General features: G+C 51.1%; 1 protein-coding gene across 3 annotated transcripts; it reads left to right on the top strand.

The window, feature by feature from the left end:
• The first annotated feature begins 6909 nt into the window (after nt 1-6909).
• BLOC1S3 (biogenesis of lysosomal organelles complex 1 subunit 3) lies at nt 6910-19067 on the top strand. Of its 3 annotated transcripts, none has more exons than XM_077336633.1 (2): nt 6910-7009; nt 18307-19067. In XM_077336633.1, the coding sequence occupies exons 1-2, from the start codon at nt 6937-6939 to the stop codon at nt 18891-18893; spliced, it is 660 nt and encodes a 219-aa protein (XP_077192748.1). In that variant the 5' UTR covers nt 6910-6936; the 3' UTR covers nt 18894-19067. The 3 variants fall into 3 exon arrangements, with proteins under 3 accessions (XP_077192748.1, XP_077192746.1, XP_077192749.1); XM_077336631.1 differs by having other exon boundaries at nt 6913-7018; XM_077336634.1 differs by lacking the exon at nt 6910-7009 and adding an exon at nt 7236-7452.
• The last annotated feature ends 500 nt before the right edge of the window (nt 19068-19567 follow it).

The following is a 19567-nucleotide window of genomic DNA, read 5'->3' as shown; positions in this document are numbered from 1 at the left end:
TTCTTCTTCTTCATCCAAAGCATTTGCTCTGTCCCTTAGCCCTGGCAGCCTTTCTCCCTAAACGGAACATCTCTGAAGAAACCAAAGGCAAGAGTTGTCCTCATCTCCTTTATCATTTCTCGGCATCTTCACACCTGTTGGCAGAACTCCAGAGCACAACAGGAAGACGAAAGCGTTGCTGGTGCCATATGGAGGTTTCGTTTCACACCTTTGCTCGCTACTGAGGTGACTGGCAGGTTTGGGGTTTTTTCTCTCCCCCCCTTTTTTTTGTCGCTTCACACTTTGCTTACTTAGCAAACAGGGGAAACTGTGTCAGAACTTGGTTTTAAATAAAATAACCAACGGGGAAAAGGGCACTGGGTAAGCAAGAAAATGTTGCACGCTCAGAGCTCCTGTTTGGACTCCAGAATCAAGCCCACAGCAAGCGTGAGCAGCCCTAGGAGGAATGTCCATTTCCACTGCGGCTGGATCCCGTATGCTCCCCCTGTGCTCCCCCTGTGCCCTCTCTGCCACGGAGCACACAGGACACCGAAACGGAGGGGCTCTTTTAAGATGAGCCAGGTCACAAAAATGCGATTCCCTCAGTCGGGTTTGCAGCTGCTGACAGCTTGTGCAGAATTAGAATTACACTTGGCTAGTCCTAAAGGGGCAAGAAATATGCCTGCAGGGGAGGGCAGTGAGCAAAGAGAAATGAGCCAAAGAGCAGTATCAGTTCAGACTCACACAGCAGGACACTGAGTCCTCCAAAGAACAGCCACAGCCTCAATCCACTTCCCTTCCCCTACCATTCTCTTCTGTTCCCCTGCCACAAAACTATCACCGCTTCACCCCAACCTAACTAAAGCATAAAATCTATCCTCACAGGAACTGAATTCTTCTGATGAGACATTGCTCTACCACAAAGACTTCTCAGTGGCAATCGAGAGAAGACCACAGTGAGTCCTGACTGTAACGATCAAACACTCGTACCCACAACAGGACACTGTCATACACAAACAACATGCACTTCTACCAAGCCAGCCACTAGCTGGCACCCATTGCATTTCAGCACACAACGGGCTTTACTATTAGTATATTAAATAAAATGAATGTACTGATATTTTTGGGGGTGGAGCCCCGAGTGGACAGGATTTAGGGAGGAACCTCAGCACAACTGAAGCGTTTTCTACACAGCTGACCATTTGCAACTAATGAGATCATTGCCGAGGTCGAGCGAGTCTCTCTTCCAAGTTCTTAGCTCCATTATAATTGTCCTCATAATGAGACAATTAGAATCATAGAATGATAGAGTTGGAAGGGGCCATACAGGCCATCTAGTCCAACCCCCTGCTCAATGCAGGATTAGCCCTAAGCATCCTAAAGCATCCAAGAAAAGTGTGTATCCAACCTTTGTTTGAAGACTGCCAGTGAGGGGGAGCTCACCACCTCCTTAGGCAGCCTATTCCACTGCTGAACTACTCTGACTGAAATTTTTTTTCCTGATATCTAGCCTAACAGAAACAGCATCCTGCCCTCCTCCAAGTGACAACCTTTCAAATACTTAGAGGGCTATCATGTCCCCTCTCAACCTCCTTTTCTCCAGGCTGAACATTCCCAAGTCCCTCAACCTATCTTCATAGGGCTTGGTCCCTTGGCCCCAGATCATCCTTGTCGCTCTCCTCTGTACCCTTTCAATTTTATCGACGTCCTTCTTGAAGTGAGGCCTCCAGAACTGCACACAGTACTCCAGGTGTGGTCTGACCAGTGCCGTATACAATGGGACTATGACATCTTGTGATTTTGATGTGATGCCCCTGTTGATACAGCCCAAAATGGCATTCGCCTTTTTTACCGCTGCATCAGACTGCCTGCTCATGTTTAGTTTACAATCCACAAGTACCCCAAGGTCTCATTCACACACAGTGTTACCTAGAAGCGTATTCCCCATCCAGTAGGCATGCTTTTCATTTTTCTGACCCAGATGCAGAACTTTACACTTATCTTTATTAAATTGCATCTTGTTCTCATTTGCCCATTTTTCCATTATGTTCAGAATTCTGCAGCCAGCTGGGTGATCTTGGGCTCCCCATGGCACTGATGAAACTGTTCAGACAGAGCAGGAATATCAGGGCTCTCTCAGCCTCACCCACCTCACAGGGTGTCTGTTGTGGGGAGAGGAAAGGGAAGGCGAATGTAAGCCACTCTGAGCCTCCTTCAGGTAGAGAAAAGTGGCATATAAGAACCAACTCTTCTTCTTCTACTTACTGTGGCTTTGAAGGTGATAAGGGGCCCAATTAGTAACACCTGCAAGATTAGTAACACCTGCACGTGTGCAGGGCAGCGTGTGCGTGCACAGATGTGCACATGCTCATGTACACAACAGTCGGGCATCATAGAGATGGTCATTGCAATGGCTCTGCTGCTCCCACCCGCCACCCCCACCTGCCACCGCCTACCGCTGCCCTGCCACTGCTGCCCCACCGCCACTGCTTGTTGCCACTATCGCTTGCTACTGCCTCCGGCCGCTGCCACAACTCCAACCAACTTGGGGGCCCCGAAGAAGCGGCCAGGCGACCCCTAGGCTGAGAACCACTGTTCTACGCCAAAAGCCAGCTTGGTGTAGTGGTTAGGCACGCAGATTTCTAATCTGGCGAGCCGGGATTGATTCCCCACAACTCCTCCACATGCAGCCAGCTGGGTGACCTTGGACTCGCCACAGCACTGATAAAGCTGTTCTGAGCGAGCAGTGATATCAGGGTTCTCTCAGCCTCACCCACCTCACAGGGTGTCTGTTGTGGGGAGAGGAAAGGGTAGGCGACTGTAAGCCGCTTTGAGCCTCCTTCGGGTAGAGAAAAGCAGCATATTAGAACCAACCCTTCTTCAGTAATATCTCACTCACCCTCCCCTCCCTCACAGGGTGTCTGTTGTGTCTGTTGTGTGGAGAGGAAAGAGAAGGCAAATGTAAGCCACTTTGAGACTCCTTCGGGTGGAGAAAAGCGGCACATAAGAAACAACTCTTCTTCTTTCCTCCATCATATGGCTCATTCACGATTCCTCCCCCAGCCCAGTTGACTCTCTTCATAAGCATATGCCTTTCCAGTTTCCGCCAGGACTCCAGTGACCACTGCAACAGAAGGGAAAGCCAAAGGACTATGCATTCCATTTACAAGAGTATGTGTTGTATGCTAAGTGGGCGTGAATCACACCCACGTGTTGATATATGTTCAGAGGGGAAGGAATGGTTTTCTGCAGTCCTTGATGACCGTTCAGACAGCATCATCCTATTGTGCACAGGGATTTCCTCACACCATGTGGTTGCCAACGTGGTAAATACTGGAAAATAGCTAAAAGAGCAGAAACAAATTGTAAACATGGAGATTATATGTAAAAGGCCAAGAAACCCATCAGGGGCTAAACAATAAAACCCAAGCTTGTGTGTATGTGTTTATACCCAGGAATAGATAACTTCTCATAGTCACTCTACTCACAAGAAGAATCTTAACTCCTAATAAAGAACGACATAAAAAACACATAATAAAGATCAAACACCACGGTGTTGCTATTACAAATGGTAATTAGGAATTTCCCTTTAAATGGCTAATTTAATCTTGATTAGCAACCTTAATTACTATCCTTGATTAACCTTGATTAGCAAGTAGAAACATAACATAAAATCATTCACAGATAAGGATATACTATGGAATTGTAATTTATTCCTTCCATGGATCATTAAGCAGGCTAGGAGCATCTTGAAATGTACCATTGATGTAAGAGTAAGTACCATTATGTTTTGTTTTATACAACTCTTATAACAAATACATCGTTCTAATCAAGTTATTTTTCATTATAGAATTAGTTCATTTTTTGAAGAATTCTTCTAAGTCGTTATTTATTTCCTTGAAGAACTGGATAATATTAGAATCATAGAATCATTGAATCATAGAGTTGGAAGGGACCATTCAGGCCATATAGTCCAACCCCCTGCTCAACGTAGGATCTGCCCAAAGCATCCTAAAGCATCCAAGAAAAGTGTGTATCCAACTTTTGCTTGAAGACTGCCAGTGAGGGGGAGCTCACCACCTCCTTAGGCAGCCTATTCCACTGCTGAACTACTCTGACTGTTATTTCAGTTGGGTAAGAATAAAATTTATGCACATGACTATTTTAAAATTATAAATTGCAATTTTTTGAGACTTTGTATTATTACATTGTTTCACCTCAATCATTTAGGTCCACTGTAGAAACTACCCTGAAAAATGGGGAACTACCAGATCCTCGTTTGGACTTCAATTGGAACTAACCTGTTGATGTGTTGTCTGATCTACTTTTTGTATTACACTTGTTTATTGTACACAAATTTACAGTAATGCTTGGTCATTACTTATGATTGCCTTTATGATACTTTCTAAATGGCTATGACTATTTTGCAGTTTTGGAGGTATTATTTACTGTAGTTTCAGAATCATGATTACACAGCCCCCTCTTTTTTCCTAGTATTTTCCATTTACTGTATATCCCAGTTTTTGTTTATTGGTGCCTCCCTGGTTGTAGACCTCCAAGCAAAGGTCACTTGGCTGCTTGGGAAGGTGGATTCTACCCTGCCAAGTTCCCCTCCTCTACGAACCACACCCGCTCTTTGCTGCGTCCCCCCACCACACACACACACACACACAAAAACCTCCATACGTTTTCCAAATGAGAGCCGACAAATAGCAACAATGCAGGGGAATCTGTAGCCATGATCGGAATACATGTGGAGATGATTCCCCATTTTTTCCTTGGGTTGGGAAATTCCTGGAGATTTGGGAGCGAAGCCTAGAGAGGGTGGGATTTGGGGAGGGACCTGAGCAGGATGCAATGCCAAAGCAGGCATTTTCTCTGGGGGGTCTGATCTCTGTAGACCGGAGATCTGTGGTTATTGTGGCCCCAGCAAGAGGCTGGCAGCCCTGGATATAGGTTCAGAATCTTGACGTGCTCATTAAATCAGACCTCATATCATTCCTGCTATTTCTCAAGGGGCCCCAAAATACAGCACAAACGATGTGTATGCGGGAAATCTTTGGTATTTTAGAGGAAGGAAATATAAAACCAGAGTTTCAAAATTACCGGGGAGGGGGGAATTGCTGGGTTTTCGTGTTTTTTCACTCCATCTCAAGCATTTACGGAAGAAGAAGTGAAACTCTGTGACTAAAGAAAAGGCCTCTGATTATTCATGCTGAACTCAACAACTTCATAAATAAGTTTCTATTTCCATATTATTAAACAATCTACATTTTAAATGCCATAGAAATTTCTCCCTGCAAATTCAAAATGAGGAAGACAACAGTGATGAAATTCTCACCTAGAATCATAGAATCAGTTGGAAGGGACCTCATGGGTCATCTAGTCCAACCCCCTGACTATGCAGGACACTCACAACCGTCTCGCTCATCCACTGTCACCTGCCACCCCCTTAAACCTTCACAGAATCAGCCTCTCCGTCAGAGGGCTATCCAGCCTCTGTTTAAAAATTTTCAAAGATGGATAACCCACCACCTCCCGAGGAAGCCTGTTCCACTGAGAAACCGCTCTAACTGTCAGGAACTTCTTCTGGATGCTTAGATGGACTTTCTTTTGCATTAATTTCATCCCATTCATTCTGGTCGGTCCATCCAGGGCAACAGAGAACAACTCTGCTCCATCCTCCATATGGCAGCCTTTTAAATACTTGAAGATGGTTATCAGATCCCCTCTCAGTCGTCTCCTCTCCAGGCTAAACAGACCAAGCTCCCCCAACCTTTCTTCATATGTCTTGGTCTCCAAAAACCCTCACCATCTTTGTTGCCCTCTTCTGGACATGCTCCAGTTTGTCTACATCCCTCTTCAACTGGGGTGCCCAAAACTGAACACAGTACTCCAAGTGAGGCTGAAACAGAGCAGAGTAAAGCGGTACCATCACCTCCCGTGATCTGGACACGATACTCTGATCCCCATTTGCCTTTTTAGCCACCAAGTCACACTGCTGACTCATGTTCAATGTATAGTCTACGCACATGCTACTGCCAAGACAAGTCTACCCCATCCTATATTGGTGTATTTGGTTTTCCCTACCTAAATGCAGAACTTTACATTTGTCCCTATTGAATTTCGTTTTATTCTGTTTAGACCACCTGAAACTACATATATTTCTTCACCATATGTTTAAACTGCACAGTCTTGGTAACAGGACTACATTACACAATAGGAGTTAAACTGAACCAGAATGCATCTGAATAAAAGGTGTGAGGTTGGAGTGGGGGGAAGCAGAGGCTGCAGCCTATCAGATGAGATATCTCTGTGTCTGCCGAGCTGTCACAAGTATCCCCCAGCGAGGAGGGTGTGCCAAGTTACGCACTGGCCCCTGCTGGCTGCCTAGGCCTGGAACAGCCAATTCAGACACAACCCTAGTCTCTATTTCTTCTGGAGTAAAAATATAAAAAAGGATTTTCTCTCAGTGTGATTCATTGGGTGTGGGCAAAAGACCCATAATTGGGCCGTTTGGCTATCAGGCTGGACATATTTTTTAATTCCAATTTTTTTTTTAAATTGTGCATAATATGAGTAATATAATTTCAAAAGCGAGGCAGACGTGCAGCCTTTGTAGGTCCTAACTGCTGGCATTTGGGGTTTTTTTGTTCCAGAACCGAAGTGTCAACCGGGGGTCTTCGTGTGGACAACGTCTGAAACAAGAAATTTTGTAAAATTGACATGCATTATTTCGAAATAGTTGGATATAATAGTTTTGCAAAACAAAAGAACCCTGTTCTGATGGCGAAGGTATTTTTATCGTACAGGACGATTTCTGGATTGGCGTGTTGGGCTGGAGGTTGGCAACCAAAACTCCCCAACCCACAGATTCCTCGCCGCTCGCAGAGCCCCTTCACGCATGCGCGGGCTTCCCGTCATCCCGCAGGGGAGGGCACTCTGTGATCACGTGACATGCAGGCGTCATGTGATCGGCCAAGATGGCGGCGCGCATGCTTCGTTTGGCCGCTGCAGCGTGAGAAGGGAGGTGGGTCAGGTAGGCTTGGGGACGGGAGGCGGGTGGAGAAGAGGATTCCGGTTGTGCAGTCTTGGGCCCTTTTGGCTGGGACGTGAGCGAAATCAGCAGGGCTGGCTTCCAGATCGGGCATAGGCTGGAGAAACTAAGAAACTAGCAGAAAGGCATGATCGCTGTTCTGCTGACGCAGGGCGGGGGGGAGGGAAACATGTTGGGAAAGATCTTGGAAGGAGGGGTGACCGAGAGAACTGTCTTTCCCACACACACTCTGCATGCTCTTGTTGTTTGGAATTAGACAGCCGCCGCTCGGAGGGTGCAGGTTTTGAAGAGCTGCTCAGCTTTGGGATTGTGGGTGGTTGTCCTCTGAAGCAAGTCGTTGATCATGGTCGATGTTTCCTCTATCCCTTTTCTGTCCGGCCCTGTTTGCTGTAGAACAGTAAAGTCTGCAAGCTGAGGTATCTGTGTTTTGCTACATGTGGCCAGGATTCTTTTGTTTCCAACATTCAGAGGTTGTCGGCAGTGGTTTAAACTGGGTTTTAAATTTTTAATTGGATCTTTAATAGAATGTTTTTTTAAAGGAAAATCTATTTAAAGATCATATTCGATTAAGATACATTATAGTCCAAAGGCTATTCATCATGGAATATGGATTAGTTTTTAATTATGTTGCTTGTGGCTGTATTTTCATGCAATGTCCAAAATGTTTGGTAAATGAATGCCATTAATCCATTGACAATGTCATGCTCTCCCAGAGGGCATTATTTTAGACATTTTTTCTTTCTGGTTTTGCAATCCTCAAAACTGTGAATTTGTGTCTGCAGAGATAACAGGTCTCCTCACAGGAAAAATGTTATAAAACAAGCATACTCAAGACACCTCAGCTCTCTGCAAATCTATGCACACAGAATCAACCTGTTATCTCTTCAGTGTTAAGTTTCAAGAAGTTTTGGGTAATATAAGATTTAAAACAACCAATCAAGGCGAGTAACATCAGATTTAAACAACCAATACAAAATTAGTTACATGAATAATATAATAAAATTCCATCAAATATAAGTTTAAATTTAGGTTTTAAAATAATATTAACAACCGCCTCCTTTTTGCGGTGGAATACATCTGGGTAAGGAGGAGATATTAACAAGTATGAGGAGGAAGCAGCAAGCAATACAAAGTGAATTATTTTGAGCAGAATACTCCAGAAATCTTACGATTTTTGTGAATGTATCCTCATGGATATTTAAGTAAATACACGAATACATATACTATATAATAAAATTTGAGTCTCATAAAGATTTATTCAAGTTGTGAGTACTGATCCCTTTTCCATTGTCTGAGGAAGTGTGTGTGTACATGAAAGCTCACACCTTGAATAAATCTTTTTGTGTTTTAAAGAAGCCAAATTTTGTTGTGCTACTTCAGACCAACACAGCTAGCCACTTGAATCTATACTATACAGTGTTTGTTATTGGTTTAGTTAAGGCTTTCTCACCCAGGGTTTTGTGAAACCCTCATGTTTCTTGACAGCCTTGGAAGGATTTCCTGAATGGGTGGGGGTTAATTAATATTAAATGTGTCATGAACCCCGATTCATGACCTTTTCATTTCCTGGGCCCTAGCAAGCCCAGCCGTCGTAACTCTATAAATCTCTCTGGCCTCCAAGACTGCCCCTACATTCCCAGTGCCAGCTAAGTTTCGCCTTCCCACATACCTTTTGGTCTCTCACCAGCCGGCCCTGGCCAAGGCCATAAAGCGATAAACCTGTCGGCAATGCTTCTGCCTCCCTTCCTTTCCCAGCGGGAGGGACTCCATGCGAACGTATCAATCTTACTGTAAGTGTCCTTGCGGAGACAGCTTTGAGTCTCAACAAAGTGTCAACTGCGTGATAAGATTCCGGGCCATCTGGTGGCCTGGGAACCAACCCCCCTCTGCTTCTTCCCCGCTTTCCCGCCAAATGCATCCCGTCCCCCCTCCCTTATTTGGTGAGCACTATAACTGCCTGGTTTGTTCTTTTGTACTTTGTTATTATCAAGATCTTTGCTTAGGAAGATCTTGGCCTACTTTAGCTTTCTGTGGACTTTGCCTAATAAAGCTCTTCTTGGAAATTTGCAACCGACTGTTGGATTTCAGATGTGCTTTCACTTGGGACTCCACAGGCTGGGCTCAGCCTGATTCCTGACAAATTGATAATAACCACTTTCTCCCTGTTAATCCATCCGCTGGAGAGCCTCGCCTCCCATGGCAGCGGCACCACCGGAGGACTCAGGGTCAGACTTCACTGAGCGGCCCCCAGCTGGGGGACAACAGCGAACGGTGATCCACCTCCCTCCCCAACCTTGGCACCGATGGCCTCGCCTGAACATGGCAGTGGCTCCGGGAGAGGACTCGGGGGGAAAACTCTTTTCTTTACCCGCCGGATGGGGGTGCGCAGACGGGCCTGCCGCGGCTAAGGCTCCATGCTGCAGTGGGCGCCGAAGGGGCTGCTGAGGACTGAATGCTCTCACCCCTAGAACGATCGCGAACAGCAATGCCAGGACCGGCTCGGCTGTTCACCCACAGGCCCGAGGATGCTGGGGGCCTGCCAGCCCACCTGCCAGTGGGGAGCTCGCCCTGGGACTGGCCCAACCCACCGGGTCCGGCCGAGGCACAGCGCGCACAGATGGCCACGGTAGGGGCCCCTGCCCCTTTACCCCTGAGGAAGCTGCCAGACCTCCAGGTACCCTGGGACCTGGAGGATGAAGTACTAGACCTCACCGGGATGGACTTTCGCGAAGAGGGGCCCCAGCGCCCGGTCAGAGCGGAGGAGTTGGAGGAGCTGATCCACTGCGTGATAGAGCAGCGAAAGGTGATTGCCCAGCTTAAAGGGGAAGCCCAGAATTACCAGAACTTCGGGGCCGTTCAGGCACCACCGGGGCGCTGGGAGTGGCAACAGACTACAGACTCCGGCCCCGCCACGCCAGCAGCGGCCGCTGCCCCGGCCCCACCGACAAGGCAGGAGTGTTCTGTCGGGAGACCAGGTGGGGTGACAGACCCGAGTGCCGTCGACCACGGGGGAGGGAGACCCAGAAGACCGCCCGCCGCCGGGGCATCTCCCCAAGCAGGGAGCTGCATCCCTAGCCCTGAGGAGAGTGATGATGATGATGAAGAGATCCTCGGCTATCCGGGAGGGGTGCGTTGGCCCCTCTTTGGACCGGGCAAATGGGGGGGAACCTGCCGGGCAACATACCCGGAGAGCGATGAGAGCTGCTCCGAGGGAGAGGAGGAGGATGTTTCCCCCTACTACGGCGCTGAGGACAGCGGAGACGAGAGCCTGGACGGTGGGAGGGAGGTCTGCAGAGCTATCTTCGGCCCAGAGAAATGGGTCAGATGGGAAGAGAGCCTGTGAGCCCAGAGCAACGAGAGCTACTCCGAGGGAGAGGAGGAGGATGTTTCCCCCTACTACGGCGCTGAGGACAGCGGAGACGAGAGCCTGGACGGCGGGAGAGAGGTCTGCAGAGCTATCCTCGGCCCAGAGAAATGGGACAGATGGGAAGAGAACCTGCGAGGCCAGAGCGACGAGAGCTACTCGGAGGAAGAGGAGGAGGATGTTTCCCCCCACTACGGCGCTCAGGACAGAGGAGACGAGAGCCTGGATGGCGGAAGAGAGGTCTGCAGAGCTATCCTCGGCCCAGAGAAATGGGTCAGATGGGAAGAGAGCCTGCGAGGCCAGAGCGACGAGAGCTACTCGGAGGAAGAGGAGGAGGATGTTTCCCCCCACTACGGCGCTGAGGACAGCGGAGACGAGAGCCTGGACGGCGGGAGAGAGGTCTGCAGAGCTATCCTCGGCCCAGAGAAATGGGACAGATGGGAAGAGAACCTGCGAGCCCAGAGCGACGAGAGCTACTCGGAGGAAGAGGAGGAGGATGTTTCCCCCCACTACGGCGCTGAGGACAGCGGAGACGAGAGCCTGGACGGCGGGAGAGAGGTCTGCAGAGCTATCTTCGGCCCAGAGAAATGGGTCAGATGGGAAGAGATCCTGCGAGGCCAGAGCGACGAGAGCTACTCGGAGGAAGAGGAGGAGGATGTTTCCCCCCACTACGGCGCTGAGGACAGCGGAGACGAGAGCCTGGACGGCGGGAGAGAGGTCTGCAGAGCTATCCTCGGCCCAGAGAAATGGGTCAGATGGGAAGAGAGCCTGCGAGGCCAGAGCGACGAGAGCTACTCGGAGGAAGAGGAGGAGGATGTTTCCCCCCACTACGGCGCTGAGGACAGCGGAGACGAGAGCCTGGACGGCGGGAGAGAGGTCTGCAGAGCTATCCTCGGCCCAGAGAAATGGGTCAGATGGGAAGAGAGCCTGCGAGGCCAGAGCGACGAGAGCTACCCCGAGGAAGAGGGGGAGGATGTTTCCCCCTACTACGGCGCTGAGGACAGCGGAGACGAGAGCCTGGACGGCGGGAGAGAGGTCTGCAGAGCTATCCTCGGCCCAGAGAAATGGGTCAGATGGGAAGAGAGCCTGCGAGGCCAGAGCGACGAGAGCTACTCCGAGGGAGAGGAGGAGGATGTTTCCCCCTACTACGGCGCTGAGGACAGCGGAGACGAGAGCCTGGACGGCGGGAGAGAGGTCTGCAGAGCTATCCTCGGCCCAGAGAAATGGGTCAGATGGGAAGAGAGCCTGCGAGGCCAGAGCGACGAGAGCTACCCCGAGGAAGAGGGGGAGGATGTTTCCCCCTACTACGGCGCTGAGGACAGCGGAGATGAGAGCCTGGACGGCGGGAGAGAGGTCTGCAGAGCTATCCTCGGCCCAGAGAAATGGGTCAGATGGGAAGAGAGCCTGTGAGCCCAGAGCGACGAGAGCTACTCCGAGGGAGAGGAGGAGGATGTTTCGCCCTACTACGGCGCTGAGGACAGCGGAGACGAGAGCCTGGACGGCGGGAGAGAGGTCTGCAGAGCTATCCTCGGCCCAGAGAAATGGGACAGATGGGAAGAGAGCCTGCGAGGCCAGAGCGACGAGAGCTACTCGGAGGAAGAGGAGGAGGATGTTTCCCCCCACTACGGCGCTGAGGACAGCGGAGACGAGAGCCTGGACGGCGGGAGAGAGGTCTGCAGAGCTATCCTCGGCCCAGAGAAATGGGACAGATGGGAAGAGAACCTGCGAGCCCAGAGCGACGAGAGCTACTCGGAGGAAGAGGAGGAGGATGTTTCCCCCCACTACGGCGCTGAGGACAGCGGAGACGAGAGCCTGGACGGCGGGAGAGAGGTCTGCAGAGCTATCCTCGGCCCAGAGAAATGGGTCAGATGGGAAGAGAGCCTGCGAGGCCAGAGCGACGAGAGCTACTCGGAGGAAGAGGAGGAGGATGTTTCCCCCCACTACGGCGCTGAGGACAGCGGAGACGAGAGCCTGGACGGCGGGAGAGAGGTGTACAGAGCTATCTTCGGCCCAGAGAAATGGGTCAAATGGGAAGAGAGCCTGTAAGCCCAGAGCGACGAGAGCTACCCCGAGGAAGAGGGGGAGGATGTTTCCCCCTACTACGGCGCTGAGGACAGCGGAGATGAGAGCCTGGACGGCAGGAGAGAGGTGCACAAAGCTATCTTCGGCCCAGAGAAAGGGGACACACAGGAGGGCCGCCGGCAAGCACAGTGGAGCGAAATGGCAGGAAGGCAAGCCGGGGAAATTAACCCAAATTCCCCTGTGACCCCCGTCAACACGGAACTGGTGAGTGCCTGCTCCCCTCACCCCAAGCCAGTTACTTCCAGTTGCCCAGAGGGGTCTTTAAAGACGCTGCCCAGGGGAGTGAGCCCCAACCGGGGGCTCCCTGGGGAAGTAAGAACTGTAGCGGATCCCTCCCCAGCCCCAGGGAAAGGCTTGGGGAAGGTGTGGAGGAGTGGAGCGGAAGGGACAGCCTCCGAAAATCCCGAAAAGGGGAGTGGGGGCGCCCCAACGCCCCCCTTGCCAGATCGCAGTAACTCCAATCACCCGGAGAAGTTAACCCCGAGGCTGTTGGGGGCACTCAGTGAGAAGGGGACTCGGGCCGCAGAATCCGAAGAATCGGGCCCCCCGGAGCCAAAGCCAGGAGGGGAGAAGACAGTCCACGCTGCCCCGGGTGTCCCCGTAGCACTGCCCGTGGCACCACCCGCTCCGACCCCAAAGCTCCCGGGCTCCGTCGCCGAGACGGGGCGGCCAACAAAAATCGCCCCCACCTTTGAAACTGGCATCGCATTGCACGACCCAGGCACGAAGGGGGCGAACCACTGGGCTTTGACTCGGAATGACAGGAAGGACTCAGGAAACGGAGGAGCCTCGAAGGAGAGACCTGCGAGCCGCCCGGTGAACCCCCCCAGCTCCACGGAATCGGTGAGTGGTCCCTCAGCCCCTCACGTCCCGACCGAGGTGGGCCCCAGTGGAATAGCCCCGTCCTCCGGACAGGTCGCTGTGGCGATGGGAGGAGTTAGGAAACTGCCCACCATCCACAGGATCCTGTGGGCCGCCTCTTCCCCAGCCCTGAGACTGGGCCTAATGACTGGGATTGGGGGTTGGGGGCGACCAGCAAACCTAGAGAGGCCCTGGACACAAGGTAGGACCGGAGGGTCGTACCTCCCGGATTGGGACTTGTCTATCCGGAGGGGAGGACCTGAAAACAGAACCTACGGGGGCCTCTGCCCCAGGTCACCTGAATGCAACTTAGAGACACAAGACGAGGACTGGGCAAATGCCGCTGCAATTCCGCCTGACAGACCCACAACTCACCAGCTGACTTTACCTGCTGGGAGTGTGTCGGGGAAAGCCCGTACCCCTGGAACAAAGAGGGAAGGGGACCGAGCCCTCGTCGCGCCCGCCAGCATCGGTGGCGGAGAACTAGGCATTCAACCAGGGGGGGTGTGCCTCCAGCCACGGCTTCGGGGCGACTCAGCCCACCCAGGAGGGATTCCCCCGCCACCCCGGGCCCTGAGCGCGGCTGAAAGGAGAAGTGCCCCAATTACGAACCTGCCCCCCCAGTTGGAGACACTTGGAGAAAGTACTGGTTGGATTAAAAAGGAACTATTTGCGGGTGACCTGAGAAAGCCCGCGAGCCAGGGTCTTATAGGCCCCAAAAACCCCACCACTCATTGCAAGGTCCAGCCTGTGCTCCCTCCGGAAGCTGGGAGACAAGCCAAGGGGGGCCGCCCAAACAAGTGAGCATTCCAGCTGATGACCAACCGAGCCCGGTGGGGGGGTTGCCTGCAAAACCCCGACCCTCGAGTTTGACTTGGCCACTGGAGAAGGAGAGGAGCAGACAAGCCGCCCTGCGCGGTCCCTCGCCCAGGCAGCACCTTGCTCCCGAGGAGAACCTTGGCTTTGCCCCGCATGCTTGCTCCTCCCCAGTTTTCATTGTGCTTTTCTGTTCCAGTGAAGTGGGGGGAGGGCTTAGGTTGCGGTCTGGCGTTGGCCTTTTGCTCGCGGGTGAAACCCTTTTCCCCCTGGGATTCTTCTTTGGCAAGTAATATGCTCTAGACCTGGTGGGGGTACCGAACTCTGACTCTGACTCTGCGTGGCTGCGAGGCCTTTGGGGGAAATCCCTGCTCTGGCGGGGGTGGGGCTGGCAGAGCTTCGGAACTTGACCTGGGAACTTTTAACTGAGACCCGATTGGGCCCTCCGCGGCCCCCGTTTGGATGATGACCTGACTGTTGGGGTGTGCACCTAATATCCTGTACCCCAGCCCCCCAGAAGACATGTGTAACCCTTTTATAATGCTCTAACTGTTATATTTGATGTTCCTTATTGCAGTGTAAACTGGGTTTTAGCTCCTAAGGATGTTGTCACTCTGACTGCTTATCTACATGTGTTCTCTAGTATTGTACATTTCTAATTGTCGTCCTAGATATTGTATGTTCTTAGCTTTGGTCCCAGAGATGGCCTGGGAAATGAATATAAGGGTAAGTTAGTCTTAAATGTGGGAGGGTGTCAGAACTGGGTCGGCTCTCCCGCAGGATGGTGATTTTTGAATGGATTTTCAACTTGGTCGCTATATATATGTCTTTCTTAACCGTTCAATGTTTAGCAGTGATCTTGGTCCGCTTGTTCCGATCCGAACCAAGGGAGAAGGGGAGGCCTTAAGGGGAGCCGAGTGTCGTGAACCCCGATTCATGACCTTTTCATTTCCTGGGCCCTAGCAAGCCCAGCCGTCGTAACTCTATAAATCTCTCTGGCCTCCAAGACTGCCCCTACATTCCCAGTGCCAGCTAAGTTTCGCCTTCCCACATACCTTTTGGTCTCTCACCAGCCGGCCCTGGCCAAGGCCATAAAGCGATAAACCTGTCGGCAATGCTTCTGCCTCCCTTCCTTTCCCAGCGGGAGGGACTCCATGCGAACGTATCAATCTTACTGTAAGTGTCCTTGCGGAGACAGCTTTGAGTCTCAACAAAGTGTCAACTGCGTGATAAGATTCCGGGCCATCTGGTGGCCTGGGAACCAACCCCCCTCTGCTTCTTCCCCGCTTTCCCGCCAAATGCATCCCGTCCCCCCTGCCTTATTTGGTGAGCACTATAACTGCCTGGTTTGTTCTTTTGTACTTTGTTATTATCAAGATCTTTGCTTAGGAAGATCTTGGCCTACTTTAGCTTTCTGTGGACTTTGCCTAATAAAGCTCTTCTTGGAAATTTGCAACCGACTGTTGGATTTCGGATGTGCTTTCACTTGGGACTCCACAGGCTGGGCTCAGCCTGATTCCTGACAAAATGTTTATCAGGAGATATGACCATGTCAACCTGCTCCAAACTCCCAAAATGGCCAATGATGGGCCTGGAGAAAGTGGAAAGGGGAGGAGCCCTGTCTGGGTGTCTCCACAGCTCTGCTTCCCAACCCTATTCTGCACCATTGCGCCACTTGGACCCATTATGCACGGGGGTTTTAGCGCACATTCGGGGTGGAATGGCGGCGACTAAAATCACCGATAACGCACGGAGCCGGCTGCAACCGGCCGCAGCTTCGGTGCATGCCGCCGAAAAAGCTGCGTCAGTGAAACGCGGAAGAAAGGGCAGCTTCCGGGTGACCGGGGCGCAACCAGAAGCGGCGCCTGGATCGCCGCGTGCATAATCGGTTACTCTGGGTTTTGCCGCCGTCGCGCCCCGCCCCATACATAACCGGTATGTGTCGCGTCTTCCCCCTCCACGTTTTCCATGTGACCCGAAATCGCCGTTTCGGCGGCCGTGCATAATGGGCCTTGGGGGGGTTTCTCGAAGCCTGAAGAATGTTTCAGGGATTTCTCAATGGTAAAAAAACTGAGAAAGGCTGGTTTAGTTAAATAAGAACAATTTAGATGGTTATTGTTAATGATTATTTTTCTCCTACCAGAAATGTACAACAGAAAAGTTGTCCAAATATGAACAATTAACCTAGAAAACGAGAGATAGTTCACCTTATAATGATTTTATAATTATCTATTTCAAGTGGTAAATAACTAATAATTAATTTTCTGATATAACTAAAATGAACCTGAAAGGTTATTATGCTAAAATAAGACCTTCTGGCTTGTAAATATTAAGGCCAGCAAGAATGAGTCTTAATGTAGAAAAAACAATGGTTTAAATTGAGTTTAACTGACTAGTAATTTGATTTAGAATCATAGAATCATAGAGTTGGAAGGGGCCATACAGGCCATCTAGTCCAACCCCCTGCTCAACACAGGATCAGCCCTAAGCATCCTAAAGCATCCAAGAAAAGTGTGTATCCAACATTTGCTTGAAGACTGCCAGTGAATTTAAAACTCATCCACCTTGATGCACAGTGAGCCAAAAGAACTCCTTGCCATTATATATAGCCACAAACTTAGGAGTATCCTGGGTGTTAGCTGTGGCCATCTGTTGGCTATCCCACTTTTCTGGCCTCAGCCAGAGCCCTGGCCTTTTCTGTCCTGGTTCCATCTCTGTGGAATGGTCTACCTGAAGAGGTGAGCCCTCGTTTCCTTCAGGAAGTGCTGTAAGGCTTTTGAGGGAGTTTGAGCTTTGTTGTGTTATTTTTGTTTGTTTATTAGATTTATAGGCCACTGCTCCTGGTCCAGCCAACTCAAGGTGGCTAATCCTTATCCATTGTTGTTCCTCTATATATTTCTGAAACAGCCTAGGGGTGGGATGTGTCCAGCTGTCCAAGTTGGAATAGGGCCAATCAGGGTACAGCCAGCTTTGTCCTGTTTGGCCCTGTCCCTTTGGCTCCTGCCCTCCCACCCTGGACTCTAGCCTCTTTGCTCTCAGATGCCCCAGTGCCTGGAGCCAGCAGCAGGTATGGGGAGAGGGCCCTGGACAAAGGATAGTGGTGGAGGGCTTGCTAACGAGGGCCTACTGGCCTGCTAGGCTGGGCCTGTTCATGAGGGCCTCCCAGCCTGCTGACTGTCTGCTAAGGAGCTCTGTCATGGCCCTGCTAACGAGCTGGCCAGCCCTTGCCCACCCCACTTGATCCGGCTGTGAGCTGCAGCCCAAAGCCACCTTAAGCTGCCTGGCCAGGGTCCAGGGGAGGGGTCCCTTTCAGAGCCCATTCTTAGGAACGGGCTTTGAAGCTAGTAACAGATATAAAATAAGTTAAAAATAATATCCAAAATTAAAACTCAGTACAGCTACCACCCCCACACTTAGTCCTCCCACCTGCCATATTTCTGGGTAAAATGTAAACATTGGAACATTTGGAATAGGAGCTCAACATCTTCCTAGCCTGGCCTCAGCTGAATGCCTGGCAGAAGAGCTCTGACTTGCACGCCCTGCTGAACCATGTCAAGGCCTTTAGCTTTTCCAAGAGCTGAATCCTCCAGGCAGGGGCCAGGACCAAAAGGCCCTAGCCTTTGGTGAGGCGAGTGAACGTCATGCAAGCCAGGGATCACCAACTTCTTGGAATTTGCAGAGTGAAGAGCCCTGCAAGGGGCATGGGGAGTTAGATGGTCCCTCAGATACTCTGGGCCCAGACTGTGAATGGCCTTGAAAGTCAAAACCTTGACCGTGAAAATGTTTCTATTATTATAAGCAACCTTGTGACACCAAGAAAGGTGGGTTATAAATATTTTCATTAATAAATAAGGAAGTTCTGATGAACTGCAGGGATATAACATCAAGTGAGGGATAAACCCTCTGCTTTCTGATTCTTGGTGTGGATCTGGGCCTCTTGGGGGCACACACAAGATTAAATGATTTGGCTTCACCAATGGGATGCATTCCGCCCCCCCCCAAGCCCAAGGGCATTATCTATATGTTTTCTGATGGGCAACAGCTCTAAGATGTAAGAGTTTCTCATCTGAAAGGATCCAGACATCTTCTCCGCACGCTCACATCGTGCAACCGTATATTCATTCTCAGTCTTTCTTGCCCTCTGTAGGTGATGTAAAGATGGCCACCTCAAGGAGCAACGCTGTGGTTGAAGGGGAAGCCTCAGAGACCGATTCAGAGGAAGAGGCTTACCTGTCCTCTGTGCCCTTGGCCTTGGTCCCCAGCCTTTCTGGGGTGAAAGTCCTAGGGGAGGCCTCTGAAACAGATGAGGAGGACGATGTGAACCCTGGCGGGCCAAAACCAGAACCCTGCTTACTCAGCCCAGACCTACCTCCACTGATCGTCTACCGGAATGAAGAGGTGGGGTCTCCCGTGGCAGTGGAGGAGAAGCCGGCCCTCCACATCAGGCACCGCGGCCGCTACAGCACCCTGCTGCAACAGAAGCTGATTGAGAGCAACGCCCGCCTGTACCACGATGTTAACAGCACCATCAGACAGGTCTACCAGACAGCCATCCGAGAGATCGGAGCCATCACCGGGCAGCTCAGCGACTCCCAAAACGGCATCATCAACACCTCGCACAGCATCCGACTCGTCCTGGAAGACCTGCAAGCCGTAGCCGACAAGATCGACATCATCACCAGCTGCAACCTGCTGCCCGATATCCAGATAGCGCTGCCGCCCTCGCATGCCTAGGCGAACCAAGAACGATAGGAAAGAGATCCATGTTCTCCTCGGAAGTCAAGAGCTCATGCAGCAGGACTTCTTAGGTGTTGACTCAGAGGCAAGCTATATGGCGCTAGCCAAGATCTGTTTCTTGTAACGACATGGCCTGTCTTCTTTCAATAAGAGAGATTTGAACTGCATAAAGCCGCTCTTGCTGTATTTCTGGCCCAGATGCATGTCATGCGGCACTTGCATTGTTGTCCCTAAAGGCTTACGTTTGGTGGATGCAGATTCCAGGCCAGCATATCTTGAGGGAGGGAAGCCCCTGGGGCTTGTAGAGGGGGGCTGTGTTGTCCAGTGTCACCAGAGAAGGGCATGTCTAGAGGCCATCTAGTCCAACCCCCTGCACAATGCAGGATCAGCTTAAGGCACCCTTAACAAGTGTTTGTCCAGCAGCTACTTGAAAGGGAGAGAGGCTCCCCACCTCCCTAGGAAGCCTGAATATGGAGTTTGAAGGGGCCAGGTAGGCCATCTGGTCCAACCCTGCACTCAGTAGAGAATCACTCTAAAGTAAGGGTTCCCAACGTGCGTAGTGCTCACCCCCCGTGGGGGGGACAGTGGAAGGATCCTGGTGGCAGTAGAGGAGCAGCAGTCTGACTCTTCCTGCTATGGCTGCCTTTTCCTAGCGGGAGACGTTTCAAGAT

Source organism: Paroedura picta, chromosome 5 (genome assembly GCF_049243985.1).
Source record: "Paroedura picta isolate Pp20150507F chromosome 5, Ppicta_v3.0, whole genome shotgun sequence".
Classification (NCBI taxonomy): Eukaryota; Metazoa; Chordata; class Lepidosauria; order Squamata; family Gekkonidae; genus Paroedura; species Paroedura picta.
Note: the sequence above shows the minus strand (reverse complement) of the source record. Positions and strands in the feature narration are given on the sequence as shown.

Bases quoted from the DNA above. Each gene is read 5' to 3' on its own strand.
- BLOC1S3 (XM_077336631.1), top strand. From the start codon at position 6,937: ATGCAGGCGTCATGTGATCGGCCAAGATGGCGGCGCGCATGCTTCGTT. The intron at 7,019-18,306 runs GTAGGCTTGGGG...TGCCCTCTGTAG, and splicing joins TGAGAAGGGAGGTGGGTCAG to GTGATGTAAAGATGGCCACC.